Source organism: Artemia sp. Qi Xiang Cuo, chromosome 21 (assembly GCF_049724085.1).
Source record: "Artemia sp. Qi Xiang Cuo chromosome 21, ASM4972408v1, whole genome shotgun sequence".
Lineage (NCBI taxonomy): Eukaryota > Metazoa > Arthropoda > Branchiopoda > Anostraca > Artemiidae > Artemia > Artemia sp. Qi Xiang Cuo.
The window spans coordinates 6,151,769-6,179,703 of record NC_142814.1 but is presented as its reverse complement, the minus strand read 5'-3'; the positions used below and the strand labels follow the sequence as shown (position 1 = coordinate 6,179,703).

General features: G+C 37.5%; 1 protein-coding gene across 1 annotated transcript in view; it reads right to left on the bottom strand.

Moving 5' to 3' along the window:
- Positions 1-27,935, bottom strand: part of RhoGAPp190 (Rho GTPase-activating protein 190) — a 321,622-nt gene that overhangs the window by 125,271 nt on the left and 168,416 nt on the right. Inside the window, exons 6-7 of the mRNA XM_089107215.1 lie at positions 11,009-11,429; positions 5,327-5,536 (exon numbers count right to left, since the gene is read on the bottom strand). Of these exons, the coding sequence (XP_088963341.1) occupies positions 5,327-5,536; positions 11,009-11,429 (631 nt within the window). The remainder of the gene's footprint in view (positions 1-5,326; positions 5,537-11,008; positions 11,430-27,935) is intronic.

Genomic DNA, 27,935 nt, shown 5'->3' with positions numbered 1-27,935 from the left:
AGCGAAAGCTTAAGGAAAGTTAAGTCTTTCGCTGTATTTAAAGAAAAAATTATCTTTTTTGATTTCTTTTTTTAATAAACCATTTATCATCACCTTTTCTATTAAAATCTTACAGGTAGTTTACATAATTTAGGGCCATTGCTCATGGCGCTGTGGGGATGATACCGAACCAAGTGGCATACTTACTCAACCTTTGGACTTTCTGAACAAAAAAATTATCTTAAAATTTCGATCCAATACCAAGAGATCACAGGGGGGGGGGGGGTTGAAGGTAGTAGAAAAGGGCACGGGAGAATGGCTAGTCGCCTTCCGATCACGTTCAGCCCTAAAAAAAGTGCAATAGAACTTCTACTTTTCAACTGAATAAACCCCCTCCTAAGTTTCTACGACCATACCTTTTATACAAAGTGGCGAGGAGTGGAATCTTTAGGTCTTTCGTCGACCCCCTACTTTTGGGGAGAAGACGTTGTTTCTACTTTTCATTCTGCACTGGGATTACTTAAAAGTTTCAAACTGGTCATGGATAAAGTTTTAGGCCTGATTCTGAACCCCCTAGTCTAAACTTCAATAAAATGTGTTACCCTTTCAATCCAGAGAACAATCCCTGAAAGTTTTGAGCCACTGAATACCCAATACCCAAGATTGAATACCCAAGATTAAACAAGCACATCTTTTCCATTATAAACCTATCTGTAAGCAACCCATCTGTAAGCAATCGGCAATATGTATAATTCACGGTCTTTACGCCAGAGACTGTGGTGGTTATGTCATCCCCAGAGCCATACTTATTCGATCTTTCAACTATTCAGAACAAAATGGCTATCCCAACATTTGGATCAGATTTCTTAAGAGAAAAAGGCGAAGGTCTAGCAAAAATATTACAGGAGGGGGACTAGTCACCATCCAATCAGTTTTAGCTCTTAAAAGGTTACTAGAACTTTAAATTGTATATCAAATGAGCCACTTCTGATGTCGGCTTTTATTAGCGTTGGTTTGGCAATCTAAAATTACGAACCAATTCAAAACCACATAAAACCACATGATACAGCAGCAGATTTAATCTTCCAAAAAGACCACATCGCTTTAAATCTGGCTACATGCACCATTTTGCTTAAGCCATTTTCAAAATTGAATCCACTACTACTTCCAGCTTTTCATAGAAAAAAAAAAGGCAAAGCAAATAAATATTCTTTCTTTATGAGGATGACGCTTTTTAGCAGCATTTGTTTGGCAATTCCCGAGTCTTTCCAATCGAATCAATTGTCTCGAGGGAGATATGGCTGATTAATTGCAGGAATTTCCGGAACGCGTTTCAAAACCAGCATGCGTAACAACACAAGACGAAATTCCAATGGAAAACTTCTCAAAAGATCCTGAATGACAAGAACAGATAAAGGCAGTATGTCAATCTCTATAGCGAAAAAAAGGAATTTTTTTTCAGGATCATATATTCAAATCTATAGGCTCTTAATGTTAAATTATAATCTGTCTTTCGTATTACATTTGGGTTATTTTCAGATACCCACTTCCCTCCCTAAGCGACTTTTATCATCTCAAAAGATTTTACCTTCCTAGTAATAAATAGAGTATCTGCAACATAGGTTTCAAATGAATAGAATTGACAATAGATTTTTTTTTTCTCCTCTTTACATAAGTCCTAATTACGAAAATAAATAAAAATGATTTTTATCCATATATTATTATTATTCATTTATTGCCTATAAAAAAAGGTACATAGACGGAGTGATCACTAAAGTAACAAAAAAACAGAGAGAGAAAAAAAACACAAACACATCGAAAATCCAAATATATCGCAAAAAAAAATCATTACATACATTACTTTATTACAAACAAACCATTGTGAACAAATTGATGACCATGAATGATTAAACTTACTTTAAAAGCGAGATAGAGATTTATTAATTCTAATGTTAGGGTCTAAAATGATTAATAAGGTACTTCTAATGTTAGGGTCAGCTAGTTTATACAAATGAATGATTTTACAGTTTCTTGTCCAAGGCTCTTTGTCTTTGAGACGGTCAGCCGACACTGAAGCTCGTAAAATGATTATAAGGTAATTCTAATGTTAGGGTCAGCTAGTTTATACAAATGAATGATTTTACAGTTTCTTGTCCAAGGGGCAAATGTAAAAGATATTTAGCAAATTTGAAGAAGATTGATCGTAGGTGCTTTTTATCTGTAACTGTATTCCAGAAAGGAGCAATGTCAAGCAGATGTGGAAGGGCTGTGGTGTTGTAAATGGATGCTAGAAGGTAACGGTTAAAACGTAGTTTGCTTTTTACGATTTCAGCGCAAGAAATACTAATTTTACACTCAACGTGAGAAATCAGCAAACGACGTGTGTGGCCGATAGATGTTCCAATTGGAAGGCTCAGGTATGTAATATGGTCTGCGGGTTTAGCAAGAGAACCGTTGAGATTTATAAGAGAAGTAGAGGGATTTCGCCAATTGAGCAGGACAACAATATCCCTCTGGCAATATTTATTTTCACTTCTAAAGCAAATAGGAATCATATAACAAAGCAACAGACACAAGGTTCTGGACACCTCTTATTAAAATTGTAAGACACAATTTATTCGTGTTTTACTTTTAGCGTTGGGCTCCGCTCCTCAGCTCCTGAGGAGCGGAGTCTCAGCTCCGGCATGGCTGTCTCAGCTCCTCTTCAGTAATTTTACTCTTTAAGATCTTATCTTTTCTATCTTTTCTAAGATCTTATTTTTCTATACGTGCCACATAATTAACTGAATTTGCAGCTTGAAAAATTTAACACCCATCCCCCAGCCCTCACCCCCTCAACCCAAATAAAGAGGCCTTTAAAAATATTTCATCCCTAGTGCCTCAAACCAGCTTTTGGAAGAGCTTGAAACAAGTTTTTGCAGATACGAATGTTTAAATCAGAGAGGTGGATTTTAGTAGGAAGTTCTAATTTGGTTCAGCGTAATTTGGTTACGCCAATTGTAATCACTTGGTTGGTTGTACTAATTTAGTTATACTAATTTGGATAAAAGGGAGATTTATTTTCTTATAGCTTCGTGGTAACAAGTGTTCGTGGTAACCTTTTTAAAACATAATTCGTTCTCTAGTTTTCTGTGTGAAATTTTCAGCCAATAATAAGACTGCGAAGTTAAATCTATCTGATTTATTCTCCTGCATAAAACTTTAAGCCAGTGACAAACGACAAAAAATTTGAGTCACAAGACTTTTAATAATTGTCATTATTGACAATTATTGTCAATAATGACTCTAGCACTTCAAATTTACAATAGATATGGCTGAAAAGCACATGGTAGAAAAAGTAGTTGAAAAAACAGTTGATAAAGGTAGATGGTTGAAAAAGCTGGAAATAAACAACTGGAATGACAGAATAAAAGTCAAACAAGAAGCAATTATCCATAATGTCTTGGAGAGATTAGGTCTAATCCAAGAAGATTAATACTGAAGCTTGTTGATGGTGTATGATTTTTGGTGATTACTTATTAATAAAGAATACATAGGTATGATAGAACTTGCTGACAATGTAAGGTTTTCTGAACTGCCAATACAGTTCCAGCCCCCCCCCCCGTCCTTCATCACAGAATCGGCTGCCCCCCCCCCTCAAAAAAGCTACGTACTCCCATGATAGTTGTCCCTCTGTGGATTTATCACACAGGTTTTCTGTGGACGTACCTACAAACGGTGCAACAGTGTGAATTCACTTCAATCCCTTCAATGTGAATTCACTTAAAAAATCACCCTATTTCGACCATTATAAACTTTTTTAGTTTGGGTAGCCAAACTATTTGGAACTGATTCGGCGGTCCTGTCATAACTTGTATAGCATTGATAAGACGCCATCTTCTGTTAGGGATATTGCTGAAAGGTCTGGCTTCCGTGAGCAGTTGAGGCAAAATTGCCTGCATGTTTATGAATCCTAATAATTTTTTTTTTTGTTTTTGTTGGGTTTTTTTTCAAGTAGTTCTATATGTATAATATATCTTATATGCTTTTTTTTGTTTTGTTGTGAAATGGGAACCCAAATGCAATGATGTAAGTAGATGTAAGTTTTTTTTTTAGTTGCAATACATGCTTTTTTGTTTATTTTTTTTTGTGAATAAATTATATCTCCAATGAAAAAAAAATTGATAAATAACAGGAAACTAAAACCCAACACCTACTTTCACGGAAATCTTAGGAAATAAAACAAAAATCTATAACAATTGAACTTTATATAACAAACTATAATAAATAAACTTTAATAATATGTAAAAAGTAAACTTTAATAATATGTAAAAAGTTTCTGTTAATAAGATTTTCATGTTTCTTTCCATTTTTATGTATGTTTTTCAGGTGATACGGTACACTAAAGAATCACCCTATCTAGTCCATTGTAATTTGTTTTCTTTTTTCTTTTTGTGTGGCAAAACTATTTAGAATTGATTGGGCCGTGTTGCCATAACTTGCAGAGCTTGGATAATAGATCGGAATAAACGACAGAAAAGTAAAAGCCGACCTACTTTCCCGGAAATCTTAGCAAAACCATTTTACTTCCCCATTGTGTCTCGGAGACAGAGATATTCAGTTTTAATGAAATTTAAATCATTATACAGTGCGAAATTTGTTTTTATAATTAAACGGAGCAGAATTTTCTTTTTAAAGTTCAGGATAGTTCAGTTCCTGAAAGTGTTCTAGCAAACATGATTGGACAAATAAGCTTTCAAATGGGGATAAATCCATTTATTTAGACAGTAAAAAAAAGTTACAAAAGTCCAGATATTTCGATCATATATCCAGCGACCGTCTTCAGTAGAAATACTAAAATAATAAAATTAAAACTACTGAAGATGGTCGCTGGATATGTGATCGAAATATCTGGACCTTTGTACCCTTTTTTTTAACTGTCTAAATAAATGGATTTATCCCCATTTGAAAGCTTATTTGTTCGTCATAGAAAGGCAGTGTGGTCTAAGAAAACAACATTTAATTTAAGGTGATACGATGAAAAAATATACTTGAAAAACGCCAAAAAAAATTTGCTCAAAGTAAACATCACTTGATAGATTCGGCAGCTTTAGGAGTTCCCAATGATGCTACCCGCTTTGACTGAAAACGTTACCGACACAGAGACCGTAAAATTTCATTGTATTTTAAATCAAATATCATAGTCGAATCAGCTATTTTTAATAGCTCTCGATGGTGGCAAGACCCCTGGAAGAATTTACTAAAGGGCTCTTTGTCTTTGAGACGGTCAGCCGACACTGAAGCTCGTAAAATGATTATAAGGTACTGAATTCCCTTAAAAAATATGAGTAAACATTTAATAACTTACACGGCGAGACGTTGTTCACGCTGTAACATATTAACATGGCTTCTATAAACGGACTCTGCTTCTTGCAGTTCAAGTACGTTAAACGGAATCCGATTTTCCGTGCTTTCTAATAGGTCAAGATCCATCCAAGTGGCATCTGCTGGACAGTCGATGAAGTAGTGCTCGAAATCGGGGTGTTGGTGAATTTCTTCTTTAATTCTTTCCCAATCACTAAACAAAAAAGCAAAAAACCTTCAGCGCTTAGAAGAAGAAGAGTTAGGTGTCAAGGACACAAGACGGACACAAGCAGAAAAGACACATATTGGCTGTGATACTTCAAAAGAGGACATGTGATACTTTCTATTACGAACTCGTCCTATTAAAGATAATATATTGAATCGACTGGCTAAATCCATTTCACTAAATCTCATTTGGCTCGCAAGTTAAATTAGTTTTGTATTTTTTTCATAGGTGCTTTATTTCTTCTTTTGTCAAATTCACAATTGGTTTGAATTTGAAACTTTTGATTTTAAATTGCATTTTGCTGACTTGGAGACCATGTAGAATAAAACATATTTATTCATTACAATAGTGAGAGCTAACATAATAGTGTCAATACTAGAAAAAAGAAGCAAGAAAAGACAACATCAAAAGATTAGAGCAGCAAGTGCAGCTTCAAGGTCAAGAGATTGAAATGAGTCACAAAGAGAATTTATATAAGTCACGAGTAAGGTCACACTTACTTACTTAAGGCTCTTGCCGCATGATATGTGGCGTAGAGAGCATAGAAACTTTGCTCCTCCAGGTAGACCGATCTGCTGCACTGAGGGGGGTCTCGACAGCAGCAATGTCGGCCATGTTGAGAAACTTCTGAAGGCTATCCTTCTGGTCCAAGGTCTACCCTTCGGGCGTAACCAACCATGGGATGTGGGGTCAAAGTCTTATATAATTCTAGCAAGGACTGCCGGTGACATCCGAAGGAGATCAATTACACAATTTAATCCTTATACTTTTTTTTTATTACCAATCAACTTAATTAATAGCACATTACCAACTTAAATAAAAACGTTAAAAAAAGACATTTTGATTTTAATGAAAAATTAAACAACCTGGCTAGCAGAGATTAAGGCACATCGTAAAATCTGAGACTGAACTGTAGCATTTGATATTTCGCATAAGATATTTGAGGGGAGGGGAGTAAAATATGGTAAATAGTTCCAGTAGAAAACTTTCAACTTCTTTATTCTGTATTTAAATCACAAACATCAAACATTAAATTTAAATTTGAATATCAAACATTAAGGAAAGTTAACTTTTGTCACATTGAGGAATAAAAAGCGTTAAATTGAATGAGAAAAGGAAAACTTTTTCAACCTCCTTTCACATAGCAATAACTTCAAAATAGGAAAAGAGACTCAATAAGAGGAGCAATAAAAGATGGCATTGCATAGTACCACCTCGAGAATAACAAAAAAGAATCACTTCTTCTTAAAAAAGAAAAAAACTCTTGTTACTAAGCTTTCTATTTTAAACAAATGCTTCTTAGCTCTCCTTGGTAAAACTGCCGCTACCTGCACAAATGGAGAAGAGAATCTCTTCGTTAAGACTAGACTCAAGGACATCCCTCGTGTTATTAGAAATGGGGTACATTAATTTTTTTTTCGGATCCCTTCAACTGGTTCGACATGCTTGTACATACAAACCCATCCATGGTTCAGAATAAGTGATGAACTCCCTATTTCTCTGAGAAGTGTCTAATTTTCGTCTCCCGGTTAAATTACAAGAAGAGTACATTGGAAATCTGCATAAATATGAGCACCGTTAAAAGATTTCACAGGGAGATGGGTAAGTACTACCAGGAGATTAGTTTTTACCAATGTTTCTTATGTTCGTATTCTGTAGTTTTTTAATACTTTCCTGTTTCTCAGGGAGTTTGTTTTCCCTTGGTCCTATCCATCCCCCTACCGGCGTCCTTGCACACATACCTGAACATTTACGATTAAAAGTAGTGGTTGTCGGAGTATCGGACATAGTTTCTCCCAGACAAATCGTCTACTCCCTAAATGTTTGCATTCGTGATCCGCTCAATTAGGTTTTTGTACGTGCATATCAGTGCATTCAACTGCTTTAAGCGGCGTTCAGATGCGTGTCTAGTTAGACTGGCATGCACAGTCACGTTTCCATCCTGATATCAAAATTGAACTGTACAGGAGTAATGTATGCCTTTGAACAGAAAACAGGTAGAAGTGGTTCTTGGGTTTACAATCTAACCTACTCTTCACACAGGCAGGTGCGTTGCGGAAAACGCAAGGCGGTACGCATTCCGCAGCGGTGAAACCGCAGACTCCCATTATGGTCCTGTATTTCAAATTCACCAGGATCTTTGCAATTGGTCACTTCTTCCACATCTGAGTCACTAAATTCACTTTTTTTCACAAGTTTGTCCTGCATGATCCCTGACATAAGATATTGCATCTTCCCCATGACTGTGGCTCAGCTACAATTCAGTCTAGATCTACATAGCCTAGCCTGGGCTATTAGAGCAAAGTTCACCACATCATATCTGGCAGATCCGACTGTCTAAAGGTCTCCTCCCAAGCATTCTGATGAAATTTAAAAGCTAAAATCAGCCTTTCAACTCCATCCATTTTCTTTTCTTCCACAATCCGCAAGCATTTTAACCGCATGAGTTGGACTTTTTCAACGCATGAGTCTTGCGGAGAACTGCGAGGCTGAGCGGCAAGAGACGCATGCGTTCCTCCGCAAAACGCAATCCGCAGCGACTTTCCGCAGATCCATGCTCTGTGTAAATATAGTTTAACTATGCATAAATTATGCATCCCTTTGAACAGAAAACTGAAAAAAGGGGTGCTTGGATGCACGACCTAACTATGCATGCCTTTGAACAGAAAACCGGAAGAAGTGATACTTGGTTGTATGATCTAACTATGCAGGAACTATCCAAGCCTTTGAACAAAAAAAAAAAAAAAACGAGAGAAGGGGCTTGGATGTACAATCTATCCATGCATGAACTACACACGCCTTTGAACAGAAAACAGAAAGAAGTGGTGCTTGGGTGTACGATATAACTATGCATAGGCTATGCACACATTTGAACAGAAAAGTGGAAGACGTGGTGCTCGGATGTGCGATGTAACTATACATGAACTATTCATGCCTTCGGACAGAAAACTTAAAGAAGTGATACTCTGGTGTAAGATCAAACTATGCATGAAATAGGCTTTTTCTTTGAACAGAAACTGGAAGAAGGGGTGCTTGTGTGAAAGATCTAACCATGCGTGAATTTTACACGCCTTTGAACAAAAAACAGGGAGGAGGGGTATTTGGATGTACGATCTAACTATGCATGGACTATACATGCCTTTGAACAGAAAATGAGAAGAAGGGTGTTTGGGTGCACGACCTAACTATGCGTGAGCTGTTCATGCCTTTGAACAGAAATTGAAGAAGGCGTGCTTGGGTGTGTGATCTAACTATGCACGAACAACATATGCCTTTGCACAGAAAACTGGAAGAAGTGGTGATTGGACGTACAGTCTAACTATGAATTAATTAGGCATGCCTTTGAATAGAAAGCTGGAAAAACAGCAGGAACTATGCATGCAATTGAACGGAAAACTGGAAAAGGGGGGGGGGCTTAAGTGTACGATCTAACTACACATGAAAAAGCTAAATAGCTGAGAGGTTTGAAGAACATAGCCTATGAAAATTTAGCTGAGAAATTAACTGTACAGTAAATATTCAGATGGATTGCTTACTGCTACTAGCAACAGCGCTTCACATCACCAAGGGGTCTGATGCCAAGACAGATGTGGATACTCCTATTACACTCCACTCTTTCAGAGCTCCATTTTTCATCCCCCCCTGTGAAGTTCCCAATGCCTTTAAATTTCCTCTTAAGGTTTCTTTCCTCTCTACTTGGAAGCGTCCAGCAGCATGAAGTAAGACAGTTCATTATAATGCTATTTTCACTGCTTCCAGAAATACCCTCTCTGGGAACGCAATGTAGTTTAACCCGTTAGAATACAAGCTAGTCTCGCAAACACCACACTAAGGTAGCTAACCTGTTCATACGACCATCCGAAACCCCCCATCCCCTCCCTAAAGCTTAGGATGTACGGACTAGTGATCCGTATACTTAAATTTACGTCCATATTAATTTCTATACATAAATTTAAACCAGGGAAGGACAAATTCAGAAAAAAAAGGAAAAAAAGGAAAAAAAGGAAAAAAAGAGATTCCCCAGCCTCCCCCTCCTCCCCAAAACGTTTGAGAAAATGCTTAAAATATACGAAAAATCTGAGCATTTTGGTTTGATAATCACTTCTTCTCAAAAGGCGTGTGCATCTTCTCAAAAGGCAAAGGCATTCTACTGGCTGACACAGCTTAGTGTGTCTACTGTACGTCAAGTTATTTGACATTTACTTAATATACCTCGTATCTTTTAAACTGCTCCTTATTGCTCCTTTATTGATGAAATTGTATGCAAAACATTGGAGGTTATAAAATTTTAAAATATAAAGATTTCAGATTGACACACACCCTTCTACAGAGTATGTACCTGAATATACCTTATTTAGAAACATATGTTCATTAACTGAACATTTTGGCTAATTAATTAAAACAAACTTCCCAAAAGACGTTTTTCAAAGAAAAGTAAAGAGCAATATTAAAACATTAATCGAGCATACATGAAGTCATACGAATATAATTAGTCAAATTAAAACGAACAGATATTACTATGAATGAATACATGAGACCAAAAAGGAACAGAAATTAAAATGAATAATCAATTTAGACTTAAAAATGAACAGAAATTAGTAAAAATAAGGTTGGGACTATTATCCATACAACCCCCAAAGGCTAGAGTATCATTTGTCATCTATTCATTTAGAGTGTTATGTAAGTTTCAAGGCAATTGAAAAATAATTTTGGGCCACATTTGTGTCAAATGTAGGCAGAAACTTCTCTTTTTTACAGGGGGGACACCGGGGTGCAGCAGCTAATGGGGAGAGGGGGGCCCAAGTTCCAAGGCCTTAGCATGCAGTGTCGACGCCTTGGAACTTTGAACGTCTTTGACGTCTGAAATTAGCTTATGTGTCCGCACTTGTCGGCAGACTGAACGATTTTGTCAGCACATTCTTTATATCCCCTCCCCTTCCCCCAAACTCAAAACCCTAGCTTCGCCTCTACAGAGAAGGGGGATTTGAATAGACGCAAAAAGTCAAGGTAGGTCTATCATACACGGGGAACAATGGAAAATATAAAAAAAATCCTGACTTAGGGGGGAGGAGAGACTAAGTCCATACTTACAGAAAACCGAAATAACTATTTTATCGAAACACTTTCGAAACAAATAAGGGTGGTTCAATAACATAAGGTATATAGGGACGCAATTTTTTGTACACTCTACACAGGTATACATAGGTCGAACTCTTTTTTGAGGGGAGGGGTTCGTATGATTTTTAAAAAGGGATCCGTTGAGAATCAAAAGGCAAAAAGACATTGTTGAAAATATCAGAAGAGAGAGAGCGAGACATTCTCTCCCCGCCCACTTTGTGCGCAGGTGTGCAAAGAGGGGTGTATATATTGACTTCCAAATTGTTTTAGGAGTCAAAGACAAGTAAAAAGAAAAAAGGAAATTAGAGATGGAGAAGTAAAAAGCGGTTGAAAACAACTTACCCATCTCCAAGGCTGGGTATATCTGGGTACAAGTCCATTAGTACATCCGGTAAGCTATCCGTATATCCCTTTACTTTTCGAGCCAAATGCTCATCTTTTAGTCGTTTTACATGTTTCATAAACAAACGCTTAGCATCATCTTGCCCAAAATTGTCAACAAAAAATATATAATCTTGTTGTAGTGACAATTTTTTGGAGGCATGACTCCACGATGTTCTATAATCTTGCACTTGCATGCGCACTATTCTCATATAGGCCTCTGTAGCACTGTCAGCGAGTTCTTTCCTAGATCGATATGCTTCACTATATGGAACTATTCGAGTTCTTCCTTTTGTTTTATCAATCAGCTGTGCAAGAATCACAAAAGCTAAGTCAACATTGACATTCTCATGTGCAGATGTCTCCACTATTGGAATGTTCCCTGTAAGAAAATAAATTAAGTTTTAAGACCACACTGGTTGAGTATGACGTAAGAAAAACGATGAAAAACGTCAGCCGATGAAAACGATGAAAAATTATTAGAAATATTTTGGTTTTGAACTTCGGTCAACATTCTCAGCGCAAGAATAAAATACAAATAGTGAAATAAGACATTAAGCAGACCACAGAATGAGCAAACCACCTTTAAGGTGTGTTTTTTATATTTCACTTTACATATTTTATTAAATTTTATGTTTTTCTCCTTTTTTCATTGATGGCGGCTAAGCGGTAGTTTTCGGCCCAAATAATAGCATTAATTTCTGGTATTCCCCGACTTAAATATTTCCTCGCTTATTCCTTTTAAGTGTTTACTTTCGTCAAGAAAAAAGAATACTGATTGACCATTATACACTCATCTTCTAACAGAGAAAGGGGCATTCTCATTGATTATGGATAATCCTTGCCCCCCCCCCCCACCAATCTTTCAAAATAATACTGACCTAAAGCATCACTGTCAGAGATTTTGATACCCCCTCCCAACGATCAGACGAATGATTACAGAGCATTTTTTTTCAAGAGATATATTAAGAGTTAGGAAGGTCTTTTAGATAGTCAAGATAACTTATTACAATAAAACATTAAAAGGCAAAAAAAAAAATACTCAACCATCTTAATTTTGATGGAGAGGGAAGGAGCGTAAAATAAAAACAATAAAATAAGCCTCATTTTAACAAATATATATTTACCTTCTGTTAATTTAAAAAGAACAGAAACCCCCTCCCTCCTGGAGAAAAAAAAATGCTGATAGCCCCCTCCCCCCCTCCACTCTAAGACCATAATCTGAGTCTATTCATACTTATCTATGTCACAGAAGAAGTTTTTCAAGGATTTTTTTTTTTTAGCTAGGAGACTGAAACTTTATGGAATGAATGCAAACCCTAAATTATGTCCCAGGAGAATGTTTTCAAGCTCCTATCTCTGCTGCTTCCTTATTTCTAAGGATTAGTAAATTGGTTAAAATAGGTTTTAGTCTTGGAAAAAATTTATTTTAGTATAATTTTACTGAAATTACACTAGACATTATACTATACATTATGCTATATATATGCATACATTACCCTATAAAATATATTATACTACATACTATATAACATATTATTTATTATACCATACTATCCGGGTTGCAGCGGTAGCTAGCAAACTAGTAAGAGACGATCTTTCCCTTGGCTTGGACAGCAAAGGGCACACAAGCGATGGCTACTTTCGAAGAGCGAAGAGGACAGAATTGCATAGATAAATGCGCGCAAAGATGCAGTTCGAGCGATTCGGCAGTCCCGGGTTCAGTATAAGGAGAAATTCGCCACCAAACTTCATTTTGCTTCGGCAAAGAGTTGGTGGAAAATTGTCAAGGAGGCTTTACCGTCGTCCAAGGGGACCACAATTCCTTCTCTCCAGAGTAACGGGACAGTGGTACAAGATCCACAGGCAAAGGCTGAAGCTCTTGCTAAGGCTTTTGCCGAATTCTCGAATCTAGACGATGACGGTAGAGAAGAGCCAAAATTCTCCAACCGAACCGAAACTGTCCTGCAACGCGTGAATTTTTCTGCCCCCAAGATCCTTCGCATTCTGGAACATCTGGATGTGACCAAAGCCACGGGTCCTGACAAGATACCAAATGTTGTCCTCAAGTCCTGCAGTGCCGAACTAGCTGGACCCTTGTCATTGATTTTCCGGCTGTGCTATTGCTACGGAACCTCCCCACGAGCATGAAAGTCCGCCCGTGTTATACCTTCCCTAAGGCCAGATGGCGATCCAACGAGCTTGGGCTTCTATAGGTCTATTAGCTTCCTCTCTTGTGTTGGCAAAGTCTATGACAGCGTCGCCAATAAAACACTTCAACAGTAATTGGAATCAAACGAACATCTAGGCGATCGCTAAAATGGATTCCACCGGAAACACTCAACATTAGACTGCCTGGTAGCCCAGCATCAGGAGTGCATAGAACTACTGGCAATGGGATACGACATCAGGCTATTATCCTTCGACATTGCGAAAGCTTTTGACAGAGTATGGCACCGTGGCCTGCTAAAGAAACTCTATGTGTATGGTGTTTGGGGATGTCTTTTAAAAGTGATTGAGAGCTTTCTTTCCGATCGTTCACTGCGGGTTGTTCTTGACGGGTTTATTTCCCGCGAATGTCCAGTGAAAGCAGGGGTACCCCAGGGCAGTGTCTTGGGACCTACGTTCCTTATCTACATAAACGACATGGGAGACAACCTCGCAAACCCCGACGATACCATGACACACTCAGCCGTCCCTAAACACGAAGACCCAACACAAGCCTCCCTTTCCCTACAGATGGATCTTTTGAAAATTGAAAAGTGGTCTGATGCATGGATGATCAACTTCAATGCATCGAAAACAAAGAAGCTTCTAATTACCCGATCAATGGTGCCACGTGAACACCCCAGTTTCATCTTCAAAAATGAAGCTATAAACAGAGTCGACGAGCTTCGTCTACTGGGGACTCATTTCTCCACCCATTTCTCTTGGAACAACCACTTTGATCGGCTGAGAGCCTACTGTGCAAGAAAGCTGGGAGTTACTCTTCGCTGCAAAAGCCTTCTTCCATCAAGCTCGATCATTCTACTCTACAAGTCTTGCATCAGACCCATAGCTGAATATGGATGCCCGCTATTTGCTGGTGCTCCGAAAACGCTGTTGGTACCACTTCAGAAGATCCAGAATAGGGCAAATAGGGCGGGCTGCGCCTCTAAACAAGAATTGCTCCAGCCTCTAAATGAAAGGTTTGATGTAGCGTCGATGGCTGTTTTCTACAAGTACATGAATTCGCTTCCCTCCGACGAGCTGTCTCGAATTGTGCCCCCCTTTGTCCAGCCGACAAGGCAGACACGAAGGCACACAACTCGGTCCAATTATCAAAAAGATGATACGCTGAAAACCGAGTGCTTGAGGAACAGCTTCATCCGGCGTTGCACTTCTATCTGGAACAATCTTCCTGGGGATATTATCCCTGCAAATCCCTCTGTTGAAACCTTTAAAAGAAGGTTCAATAGACATTTAAAACCTCGAGGCCATTGAAAGAGGTAAATGAATAGCGGCATATCAGATACTTTGAAGTACCTGGCGCCGTGAATATTGGAATAAAAAAAAAAAAAAAAAAAAAAAAAAAAAATATTGGCTTGAAAATCAAGAAAAGTGGCAGCTACTACAACATTCTGCCTAAAAGGGATATTTTTTTTTCTTCTTTTTTCTTTTTCTTTTCCACATATATCTTGACACTGGAACATCGTAGAGAGTTGTTCAATGGCTCATTTTAAAGGAAATTAATTGGGTTAAAAATCTTTTGTAACTAAAATTAATTATTTCTAAAAGAGAGTAAATTTTTCCACTAAAAATTGCATTTTTGATGTGTTTTCATACTGCAGTCTTTTCAAAGATATGTGATTTTTGTACATAAATCATAATCGTATACCAGCGGTAAGATTTGAGCCCATGCCTCCGAAGAGACTGGTGGCCAACACCAGCGCCTTGGACTACTCGGCCACGCTGCCTCTCATAACTATATATGTGAATCCGGGTTGTAGCAGTAGCTAGCAACCTAGTAAGAGAATCAGTCCAATGCTAAGACATATAAAAAAAATAGAGTCAGATCAAAACAAAAGTACATCATTAGAACCATCTTGTGTGAAACCCTACTAGATAAATAATGAATGTCGTCATAGTTTTATTAGAGCTATGACGTGAATAGACAAACACGACATTATGTTGTTATTTCTGTTATAGTAAAGAACGACATCTAGCCAATGTTAACTGGAAAATAAATGGGGATTATGCAATTTTCATCGGCATCATAAAGCTAATAAAGAACAAACTATGGGACATATTAGACATAGTTTGATGCCTGACTCTCAAAGTTTGTCTCTTACTATTCCAAATAAGAAAAAGTCACAGGCTTTTTCCTGTTTGTGATTTTTCCGGGTTGCTTTCAAGCAGTTTTTCACTTGCAATAAAAGACGTTCATTGGAATAACAAACCATTGCATATATCGGACTTAGTTAGCTACTTGATTATTTGATCCGGGTTGCAGCGGTAGCTAGCAACCTAGTAAGAGACGATCACGCCCCATAGTAAAAACTAAAGTAACCCATAAGATCAAAACAAAAAGTACGCCGTTAGAACCACCTTGTTCAAAACCCCTATATTGGGAATATTCTGTCCCTTGGCTTGAACAGCAAGGGAAATATATTTGCTTAAAAATCAAGAAAAGTGGCAGCTACTACAGCATTCTGCCTAAACGACATCTTTTTTCCTTTTTTCTTTTTTTTCTTCCACAGATAGCTTGGCACTGAAACATCGTAGAAAGTTGTTCAATGGCTCATTTTAAAGGAAATTATTGGAGTTAATCCGGGTTGCAGCGGTAGCTAGCAACCTAGTAAGATACGATCACGCCCCATAGTAAAAACTAAAATAACCCATAACTCCTGAAAAAAGATTACATATAGAGTTGATGGGTCACAAGTACTTGTAAATAACATTTGCTTAGTTTACGGCATCTTTGTAGGTTTTTACTGAGTTTTACGCGACAGTTTATTGGCGTCGAAGATTGCTATGGTGCTATTCTTCAAATATAACATTTTTCTTCTTCTGCACTTTCATTTTAGACTGGTTATGATTCTCTTTGTCTCCTAACAGCACATTTCTTGGTTCTTTACTGTCATTTTTGAAACTTTCCGATATTCGCTTTCTCGTGTCTGCTAACCCTACAATTCTTTGTTCTTCACTTTCATTTTTGGCACGTTCTGATTCCTACTGTTGCTTGTAATTCACGCTGCTGATTATCTTCTAACTGCATATTTCTTTGTTCTCGCTGTCGTATGTCTTCTAACGAGACATTTCTCTGTTCTTCATTTTCATTTTGATTTGTTCTGATCCTCATTGTTGTAACCATGTCTTGCTTGCAACATAACATGTCTTGTAACCGCGTATTTCTTTTTACTCTTCACTTTCGTTTTTGAGTCGTTCTGACTCTTGCTGCCACTTATCTTTTAACTGCAAATTTATATTTTATTCAATTTCATTTTTGACTTATATTGTCGTTTTCGCTAGTATTCCAACTAAATATTTCTTTGTTCTTTATTTTCGTTTATCATTGCTTCAGACATTTTTCAGTGCCTTTTGCCTTAGCTGCTTGGATTAATCTTGTCACTTTTGATGGTTTAAGTTGTTGACATCACCCTTACACTTACATTTTTCAAGTCGTTTCATTGATCTTGTCTCATTTGATGGTACAGTCTGTTCATTTTCAGGTTAGGTTTGTGTCCTCTTTTGTTCTTTTTTGTCCTCATTTTGTGCTTACGTTAATTTACGTGTGTTTGTTTCATATATTATGAAACTGCTAAAAATACTTTTGAAATTTACATCACCGAATACGGGCACATGAATTAACACATTTCTAAATTTATATTCTGTAAATTCTTCTAAAACGGTTTTTAAATCTATTTTCCTTGCGTCTTCACTTTGAATCAACATAATTGCTAAACTATTTAGTCTATCCTGATTCATTGTTGCTGTCAGATTTATTTTTTTGGGTTTTAGTCTGGAAAATGATCTCTCTCCAGAAGCAATATTTACTTTGAATCGTTAAGAACATATCACAATTTCGAAGATCAATTGTTCATTTTGATGGCAGCGCGGGGCCTTTTCAAACGCGGGGCCCGATTGGGCTTAATCATTCCATTCGCCCTTTATCCGGTCCCGCTTCCATGTTAACCCTCTTCTGATTTCTAAATCTTATAAATTTGCCTTCTCGACAGATCTATACCTATTGGAATTTTGACAAAACAACATTATACCCTAATTTTCAGTTACCAGTTTCTTTTTCTCTAATTTTAGTTCTGAAAATGCAATTCCTGTTATTTCAGTAGAATTTTAAACCATATCAATGGGTTTTTTCCTAAATTTAGGAAATGTGTTTGCAGACCTTTGAACTCTCATAAATTGGAATTGAGCAAAGTTGTGAAGTTAAAAACAGTTTTCTTGTACTTCATTGAAGCAGAAGATCTGTTTTGCAAGGTTTCACTTTCATAACACAAAGATTTTTAAAGGTGAACAAAGGTCACTGCCCTCTAGAGGGAGAAGGAGTGGAAGTAGGTACTTCAAAACACCTTCCCGGTACATACTTTAACCTGTAGACCCATACCTAGAAGGTACATTTTCCTAACCTAACCCCTTTCCAAGATAGCAAAAAGTAGCTAAACTAGAGCTTTACCTTTATTTTTCTAATCTGAAGTTTAATATGGCTGTTACTTTTCTTTGAAAAACCTCTTTTTGGGAAAGTCTTTTTTTAAATTAATCAAACAGTTCGTGGTAACGAACTGTAAGTAAGGAGCGACCCGGCTCAATGGTAACCGAAACTCTAGAAAATGGGTTTTTGATGCCAATAGATACATAAAAAGAATCAGATTGCAATGCTGATTTCAAATCAATAACTTTCATCAAGTTTAATCTTACCATCAAAAGTTACGCGTCTGAGAAAAATTGGCTGATTTTCAAAAAAAGGGGGAAATACCCCCTAAAGGTTATAGAACCTTAATGAAAATCACACCAGCATATTCAGCGTATCAGAGAACCCTACTGTAGAGGTTTCAAGCTCCTATCTACAAAAATGTGGAATTTTGCATTTTTTTGCCAGAAGATAGATCACGGATGCGTGTTTATTTGTTTTTTTTTTTTCCCCAGGGGTGGTCATATTGACCCAGTAGTCCTAGAATATCGTGGGAGGACTCATTGAAACGGAAATTAGAGTTCTAGCGCCCTTTTTAAGTGACCAAAAAATGGAGGGCAACTAGGCCCCCTTCCACGCTCATTTTTTTCCCAAAGTCACCGGATCGAAATTTGGAGATAACCATTTTGTTCAGCATGTTTGAAAATATGAAAACCATGTCCTTTAGGATGGCTTAATCCCCCGAATTCCCCGGGGGGAGGGCTGAAAGTTATGAACTTTACCCAATGTTAACATATAGTATTGGTTATTAAGAAGTATACAGACGCTTTCAGGGGGGGGGGGATTTTTCTGGTAGTAGGGGAGTGGGTAGGTGGGGGGTTATGTGGGAAGATCTTTCCATGAAGGAAGTTTTCATGGGTGAAGGGACATTGCTATGAAGGGGGCGCCGGATTTCCCAGCATTATTTAAAAAAAGATCAGAAATTAAACATAAAAAAACAAGTTCTCCAACTGAAAATAAGGAGTAACATCAAAACTTAAAACGAACAGAAAATATTACGTGTATGATTGGGTTCACCCCCTAGTTGTGTTCACCGCTCTTTAAGCCAAAGATTTTTTAGTACTTTCATAAGAGCTATTTATTCTAAGTAACGGCCTTTGTGATTAAGGGGTCATTTTTAAAGAATTGGAACAAAATTCGAACTTTAGCTTAAAGAGCGAGGTATTGACTAGGGGGCGAGCCCACTAATATACGTATTAAATGTATATGAATATAGAAGTTCGTTACGTAAGTTAATTCCTAAGTTACGTATAATTTATTACTAATAAAAATGTTCGAAAACAAAATAAACAACTTTTGACGAAGCTATTTAACCAAATAAAATTAAAATTAATATGCAAATTTTGTTTGAATTATTCATGTACGGTGAGCCAAAATCAAAACCTGCGTTAATTCAAAAACGTTCAAAAATTAAATGAAAAAAACTAAGTTTTTTTAATTGAAAGTAAGGAACGACGTTAAAACTTAAAACGAACAGAAATTATTCCGTATATAAAAGGGGCTGTCCCCTCTTCAACGCCTCACTCTTTACGCTAAAGTTTGACTTTCTCACAACTCTTGTTTTTTTTTAACAATAAAAAGCTTTAGAGTAAAGAGCGAGGCGTTGAGGAGGGGACAGCCCCTTTCATATACGGAATAATTTCTGTTCGTTTTAAGTTTCAACGCCGTTCCTTACTTTCAATTAAAAAAAAATTGTTTTTTTCATTTTTAATTACAAGAGCAAGATAATATCTGTTTCCTCTATATTTACAAATAGTTTACATCATTCTACTGCAAAATAAAAGATTACACTCATCTGGTACCGGAGTAGTGGAGGAAGCCAAGCCTTTAAAATAAGGGTGTTCAGGTTCGAATCCCGCACGGTGCCAGGAAGCATCTGTTGACTAAATTATGAACAATTTTTTTCTTATATAATACCGATTTTGTAACAGTAAGGATTACGCAATTTCCACCTTTCCCTATTCACAGAGTCCAGGTAATCTCCAGCTAAGCTCTAGTCCAGGTAATCTTTATTTCGCAGTAAAACATTGGTACTGGAATTCCGAGTCCGTTTTTTTTTATTCAGATATTTTTACCCAAATTTCATTTTAGACCCATGGTTATTATTAGCACAAGTAACTCCTTAAAGTTCGTTAACATGAATAGTCCAATTCTAGCTCAAGCACTTTTAGGAACAAATTTCGTAGTGAAACATCTGTGATGGTGTAATTCTCATCAAATTACCCTCCTTCTGTGAGGTGTTTCCCAATCTTTATGAATGCAGAAAACTTGGTGCGCTCGATTCTTTTTTGAGTATTTTGAAACTTAATGGATCTTATATTGTGTTCTTACTTCTTATCTTTGTTCTTACTTCTTATCTTATCTTTCTTATCTTACTTCTTATCTTCTTATCTTACAATCTTACTTTGTATAATAACAAATTCATTTAAGGAAGAACTGATAGCATATCTTAATTTTCCTCGAGTTTTTCTTTTGAGTATATTCTAGTCTCAGATATTGTATACAGATTGTTGTAAGCTTACCGTTACTACAACTAAATGTTGACAAGTTACAACCATAAGACTAGTGTTGGGTGATAAAGGCTATCAATATCGATATATCGGACCAAATATCGATATCGAATATTCGATATCAAAAACGAAATTTGCGTATTTTCGAATATTTTCAGCTTTTCAGCTGTCTATCAGTGAACGTCCAGTAGAAGAGATCCAACATAAACAAATTGTTTCACAAATGACCGAAAAGAAGAAGAATAATTTCTTCAATCTATTTAATCATACATGCTGATACCCAGCATACATAGCTATAGCCATTGGCATAGCCTGTTCTCAAACCCAAACTACGTTTAGTGAGGGTGGACACTTCTCTCAAATGTTGCGCCATTTTGTTCAGCCTATCAGAAAGGTCTGGAAATTATGTCTTTGAGGACAACAGATCCCCCCCCCCCCCAACCCTCAGGGCAAGGGTTGTAAGTTATGCCCTGGGGACATTTAGGGTTTTTATAGAACTTTTGGTCATATAAACTTCGGAGGGGGCTCATTGGATTTGTAATCAGACGCTACAGTGCTCTTTTTAAGAGTAAGAGTGATCAGAGGGCAGCTACCCTCACTCAATACACATACGTCGTATTGTCCCGAAATGCGTCTAATATAAATTTTGAGATAGCCATTCTATTCCAAATAGTCTAAATATCATATAACAGGGCTTTTGGGGTTGAGACAAAACCCAGAGATTAGGGGCAAGAGTTGTAAGTTATGCCCAGGGGGTATTTAAGGTTTTTATAGAAGGGATGGTTAACTTCAGAAGAGGCTCAGTCTTTCTCCCTGAAAAAGACTATGTCAATATAAAACGAACAGAACTTAATAAAAAAAAAACTTTTTGCACAAAATAAGTTTTTCAAAAAAAAGTAAAGAACTCCATTAAACCAAATAATAACAAAAATAGAATCAACTAATCGTCCAAGCATACATCTACCACAAACCAGTATTAATAAATAAATGAAACCCCAAAATAAAAAGAAATTAAAATAAGACAAACTCAAAACCAGCAGAAATTAATGTTATTAGGGTTCTAAACCCTATGAATTCCAAAAACCAAAATATAATTTTTACTTTACTGAAAAAATTCTTTTAAATGTTTTCATTTTTTTAAGTTTAAAAATCGAAAATTAATTAAGATTTTAAGGAATAAATATCAGCATATGTATATTAAAGTGACAATGCACATTTTTTCAGTAGATTCATTTGAATTTTTTTCAGTAAAGTACAAATTATATTCTGGCTACGCAAAGGGTTTAGAACCCTACTCAGATTACTGCTTGTTTTGAGTTTGACTTATTTTAGCTTCTGTTTGTTTTGGGTTTCATTTATTTATTGATACTGATTTGTGGTGTACTGACTTTTTGTATCACATGGGGTCCCAATCTAGCCAATGTCTATCGCTTAGCATTCAAGCCTTAAATATATATTAGGGGTCGGCCGCAACGTACCTTTCCCATTCAGAAAATGTGACAAAAAGTGACTATTCAGAGGCATTTAGAACCGAGACATAGGGACTGCACAAGTCCTAGTCATTACTTTTGTCTTATATTTTGCCTCCAGGAGAGTCCTCCGGTTTGGCTGTGGATGAGGAAGGTAAAATCCTAATATTTCATTCATTTTTTTTTCTTATCGTTCATTGTAAGAATCAAAAAGGAGAGTAACAAAATTAACAAGGTTGTACTACTATAATACAACCTCACACATCATGCTTTCTTAATATAGCTCAAATCCCGGCCCATAATAACCGAGAGTAAAAATATGCTTAAACAAACTCTTTTTCCTGAGCAAAATCTAATATTACTCAGGATAGAATCCTACTCAAGAGTGGTAACTGTTAGCTACATCCAACAAAACAGTGTTAAGGAATTAAGAAAATAAGCTTTTCAAAAAGGAGCAAGAAATCCCTCGAAAATAGGTCCGATTCAAAAAGGGTACAACTGATAATCCATGGCTGCAAACCTGGAAATCCAGGTTTGCAGCCTCCCCCCATCTCATAAGTCACCTTTGAAATAAGTATATAATTTACTCTACATTATAAAAATTCTCTTTGTCGTTGATGTCTCTGGATTGAGTTGGATATTTATTTGAATTAGTGAATTAATGTGTTCTTCCCTGCCTAGCTTGTCATTCTGGGGATTGTTAAGGTGGGCGACTGGATTTTTTTTTGTTTTTTGGATTTTGTTTATATATATTTTTTGCATTGGTATTTTTTTTTCTCCCCTGATCTTTCCCGGCCATGGAGCCTTATGGGGGAAATTTTGTTGATGTAGCTTTTTGTTTATGATTTTTACAATATGATTTTAGGACTCATATAATCTTACCAACTTGACTTGGCGACGGTTTTTACATCGATTTCAGTTCATTCAATATATTAAATCGAATGGAAGAAAAACAAATAGCGCTTATGATTTGGCGAAGTGCCATTTCAAACGCAGCGCGCTAGCGCTGCCTACGTAAAGAACGATGTGGGCACAATGTTTTTTTTTTGTTTTTTTTTTCAGCCGGGCACTTTGTATCAAAGGAGTTGTCGTAGAAACTTCGAAAAGGGCTAATTCGATTGGAAATTGGAGTGGCTAGTGCCCTTCTTAATAGTCGAAAGTGATTGGAAGGCAACTAGCCGCCCTCCCCCCCTACGCCCGTCATTCCCCCAAACACGTCCAATCAAAATTTTGAGATAGCCATTTTGTTCAGCGTAGTTGATTTCCAGATAGAAAATATGTTTTTGAGAAGGACACTCCCCCACAACCCTACGGGCAAGGGTTTTAAGTTATGCCCTGAGGGCATATAAGAACGATGTTGGCACAATGTACTATGTATTATTTTTTTCTTTTAGAGCAGGGGACTTCATATGGAAGTGGTCGTCGTAGAAACTTCAAAGGGGACTCATTCGATTGGAAATTGAAAGTTCTAGTGCCCTTTTTAATAGTCGAAAGTGATTGGAGGGCAACCAGCCTCACCCCCCCCGCCCATCTTTTCCCCAAACACATCCAATTAAAATTTTGAGATAGCCATTTTGTTCAGCGTAGTTTATTTTCAGATAGAAAATATATTTTTGAGGAGGACACTCCCCCAAAACCCTCAGGGCAAGGGTTTTAAGTTATGCCCTAGGGGCAAATAAGGTTTTTATAGAAAGCGTTGTCATAGAAACTTCTAAACAGGCTCATTCGACCGGAAATTCGAAGGGATAGTCCCCTTTTCGATTGTCGAAAGTGACTGGAGGGCAACTAGCCCCCCCCCCACGCCCATCATTCCCCCAAACACATCCAATCAAAATTTTGAGATAGCCATTTTGTTCAGCGTAGTTGATAACCACATAGAAAATATACTTTTGAGGAGGACACTCCCCCACAACCCTCAGGGCAAGTGTTTTAAGTTATGGTCTGGGGGCATATAAGGTTTTTATAGAAGGCGTTGTCGTAGAAACTTCAAACAAGGCTCATTCGATTGGAAATTCAACGGGCTAGTGCCCTTTTTAATTGTCGAAAGTGATTGGAGGGCAACTAGCCCCCCCCCCCCCCACGCCCATCATTTCCCCACATCCAATCATATCCAATCAAAATCACAACACATCCAATCAAAATTTTGAGATAACCATTTTGTTCAGCGAAGTTGATTTCCAGATAGAAAATATGTTTTGAGGAGGACACTCCCCCACAACCCTCGGGACAAGGGTTTTAAGTTATGCCCTGAGGGCATATAAGAACGATGTTGGCACAATGTACTATTTATTTTTTTCCATTAGAGCTGGGCACTTCATATGGAAGGGGTCGTCGAAGAAACTTCAAAAGGAGCTCATTCGATTGAAAACTGAGAGTTCCAGTGCCCTTTTTAATAGTTGAAAGTAATTGGAGGGAAACTAGCCCCCCCCCCCCACGCCGATCATTTCCCCAAACAAATCCAATCAAAATTGTTAGATAGCTATTTTGTTCAGTGTAGTTGATTTACAGATAGAAAATATGTTTTTGAGGAGGACACTCCTCCACAGTCCGCGGGGCAAGGGTTTTAAGTTTTGCCCTTGCTGCATATAAAATTTTTAAGTAAGGCGTTGTCGTAGAAACTTCACAACAGGCTCATTCGATTGGAAATTCGAAGGGCTTAATACCCTTTTAAATAGTCAAGTGATGGGAGGGTAACTACCCCCCCCCCACGCCCATCATTCCCCCACACACAATTAAAAGGGCTAGTGCCTGTTTTAATAGTTGAAAGTGATTGGATAGCGACTAACACCCCTCTCACGCCCACCATTTTCCAAAACACATCCAATCAAAATTTTGAGATATCCATTTTGTTCAACATAGTTGAACCTTCTGGAAATTAGGTCTTTTAGGATGATAACCCCCCTCAGAGTCCTCAGTGCAAGGGGTATAAGTTATGCCCTTGGGGCATATAAGGTTTATATAGAAAGTTGTTGTATATATCATAGGCAGCACGATCGCGCTGCCTATGAAAAGAACGGGAACACTCGAGAACGAGACAAGAAACGGGGACTATGTAAAGAGGAGGACACTTTCCCACAGCCCTCAGGGCAAGGGCTTTAATTTATGCCCTGGGGGCATATAAGAATGATGTTGGCACAATGTACTATTTTTTTTTTTTTTCCTTTAGAGCTGGGCACTTCATATGGAAGGGGTCACCGTAGAAACTTCAAAAGGGGCTCATTCGATTGGAAATTGAGAGTTTTAGTGCCCTTTTTAATAGTCAAAAGTGATTGGAGGACCCCCCCCCCCCCGCCCATCATTACCCCAAACACATCCAATCAAAATTTTGAGATAGCCATTTTGGTCAGCGTAGTTGATTTCCAGATAGAAAATATATTTTTGAGGAGGACACTCCCCCACAACCCTACGGGCAAGGGTTTTAAGTTATGCCCTGAGGGCATCTAAGAACAATGTTGGCACAATGTACAATGTATCAATTTTTTTTCCTATAGAGCAGGGCACTTCATATGGAAGTGGTCGTCGTAGAAACTTCAAAGGGGGCTCATTCGATTGGAAATTGAACGTCCTAGTGCCCTTTTTAATAGTCGAAAGTGATTGGAGGGCAACAAGCCTCCCCCCCACGCCCATCATTCCCCCAAACACATCCAATTAAAATTTTGAGATAGCCATTTTGTTCAGCGTAGTTGATTTCCAGATAGAAAATATGTTTTTGAGGAGGACACTCCCCCACAACCCTCAGGGCAAGGGTTTTAAGTTGTGCCCTAGGGGCATATAAGGTTTTTATTGAAGCCGTTGTTGTAAAAACTTCAAAAAAGGCTCATTCGATTGGAAATTCGAAGGGCTAATATACTTTTTAATAGTCGAAAGTGATTGGAGGGCAACTAGCCCCCCTCCCCCACGCCCATCATTCGCCCAAACACATCCATCAAAATTTTGAGATTTAGCCATTTTGTTCAGCGTAGTTCATTTCCAGAAAGAAAATAAGTTTTTGAGGAGGACACTCCCCCACAACCCTCGGGGCAAGTGTTTTAAGTTATGCCCTGGGGGCATATAAGGTTTTTATAGAAGGTGTTGTCGTAGAAACTTCAAAAAAGGCTTATTTGATTGAAAATTCAAAGGGCTAGTGCCCTTTTTAATAGTCGAAAGTGATTGGAGGGCAACTAGCCCCCCCCCCCCCCGCCCATCATTTCCCCAAACACATCCAATCAAAATTTTGAGATAGTCATTTTGTTCAGCGAAGTTGATTTCCCGATAGAAAATATGTTTTTGAGGAAGATACTCCCCCACAACCCTCGGTGCAAGGGTTTTAAGTTATGCCCTGAGGGCATATAAGGTTTTTATAGAAGGCGTGGTCATAGAAACTTCAAAACAGGCAAATCAGGCATGATTTCGATTGGAAATTCGAAGGGCTAGTACATTTTTTAATAATCGAGTGATTGGAGGGCAACTAGCCCCCCTCCCCCACGCCCATCATTCCCCCAAACACAATTGAAAGGGCTAGTGCCTTTTTTTAATAGTTGAAAATGATTGGACAGCAACTAACGCCCCTCTCACGCCCACCATTTTCCAAAACACATCCAATCAAAATTTTGAGATATCCATTTTGTTCAACGTAGTTGAACGTTCTGGAAATTAGGTCTTTTAGAATGATAACCCCCTTAGAGCCCTCAGTGCAAGGGTTGTAAGTTATGCCCTTGGGGCATATAAGGTTTATATAGAAAGTTGCTGTATAAATCATAGGCAGCACGATCGCGCTGCCTAAGTAAAGAACGGGGACACTCAAGAACGAGACAAGAAACAGGGACTAAGTAAAGAGGAGGACACTCCCCCACTGCCCTCAGGGCAAGGGTTTTAAGTTATGCCCAGGGGGCATATAAGAACGATGTTGGCACAATGTATTATTTATTAATTTTTTCCTTTAGAGCAGGGCACTTCGTATCGAAGAAGTTGTCGTAGAAACTTCGAAAAGCGCTCCTTCAATTGGAAATTGGAGTGGCTTGTGCCCTTTTTAATAGTCAAAAGTGATTGGAAGGCGACTAACACCACTCTCACGCCCACCATTTCCCCAAACACATCCAATCAAAATTTTGAGATAGCCATGTTGTTTAACGTAGTTGAAAGTTCTGGAAATTGGGTGTTAGAGGATGACAGCCACCCTAACAGACCTTAGGGTAAGGGTTGTAATTTATGCCCTGGGGGCTTATAAGGTGTTTATAGAAAGCGTTGTCGTTTCCAAAAGGGCTCATTCGATTGGAAATCGAAAGGCCTAGTGCCCTGTTTAATAGGCGAAAGTGATTGGAAGGCTTGACATATTTTTATAGTAAAGATCGATGTGAGTATAATGTATTATTTTTTGTTGTTGTTTAGACCAAGGCACTTTGTATCGCAGGAGTTGTCGTGGGAACTTCCAAAAGGGCTCATTCGATTGAAAATAGAAAGGGCTGATGCCCTTTTTAATAGTCGAAAGTGATTTAAGGGCAACTAATCCCCCTTACACACCCACCCTCCTACGCCAACCGTCCTATTTCTGCTCTTAAAATTTAACCAAATCAAAATAGCGTAAGTATATCCATGCTATCAAAGAAAGTAAACATATTTTTTTGCGAATGGTATCAAGTTTTCCATTTCAGGTCAACTAGAGGAGTTATGAAACTAAATTAAACAGTACTATTTGTGTCCAGATTTTCAAAAGGGTGTATGTTGTTAAAAATTGCTGAAAATTTTTCTCCAGCATACAAATATCAGGCCAAACTATAAAGTCTTAAAAAACAAAAAGATTTAAAGTATTATTTACTTTTTCCCAGAAAAGACTATGTCAATATAAAACGAACAGAAATTAATTTAAAAAACTTTTTCCACAAAATAAGTTTTTCAAAGAAAAGTACAGAACTCCATTAAACAAAAAATGAGCAAATATAAAGTCAAATAATCTACCAAACGTGAAACTACCGCAAATCGGCATCGATAAATAAATGAAACCCAAAACGAACAAAAATTATAATAATTAACTAAGTCAATCTCAAAACGAGCAGTAATTAACATAAGTTAGGTTCAAAACCCCTATGCCTTCCCAAGGACAAAAAAAAATTTCCACTTTACTGAAAAAAATACAAATGAATGTGCATTGTCAGTTTAATATACATATACTGATATTTAGTAATCAAAATGTTAATATTATTTGATTTATTAAAGTTATACAAGTAAAAAAAAATATAATTTTG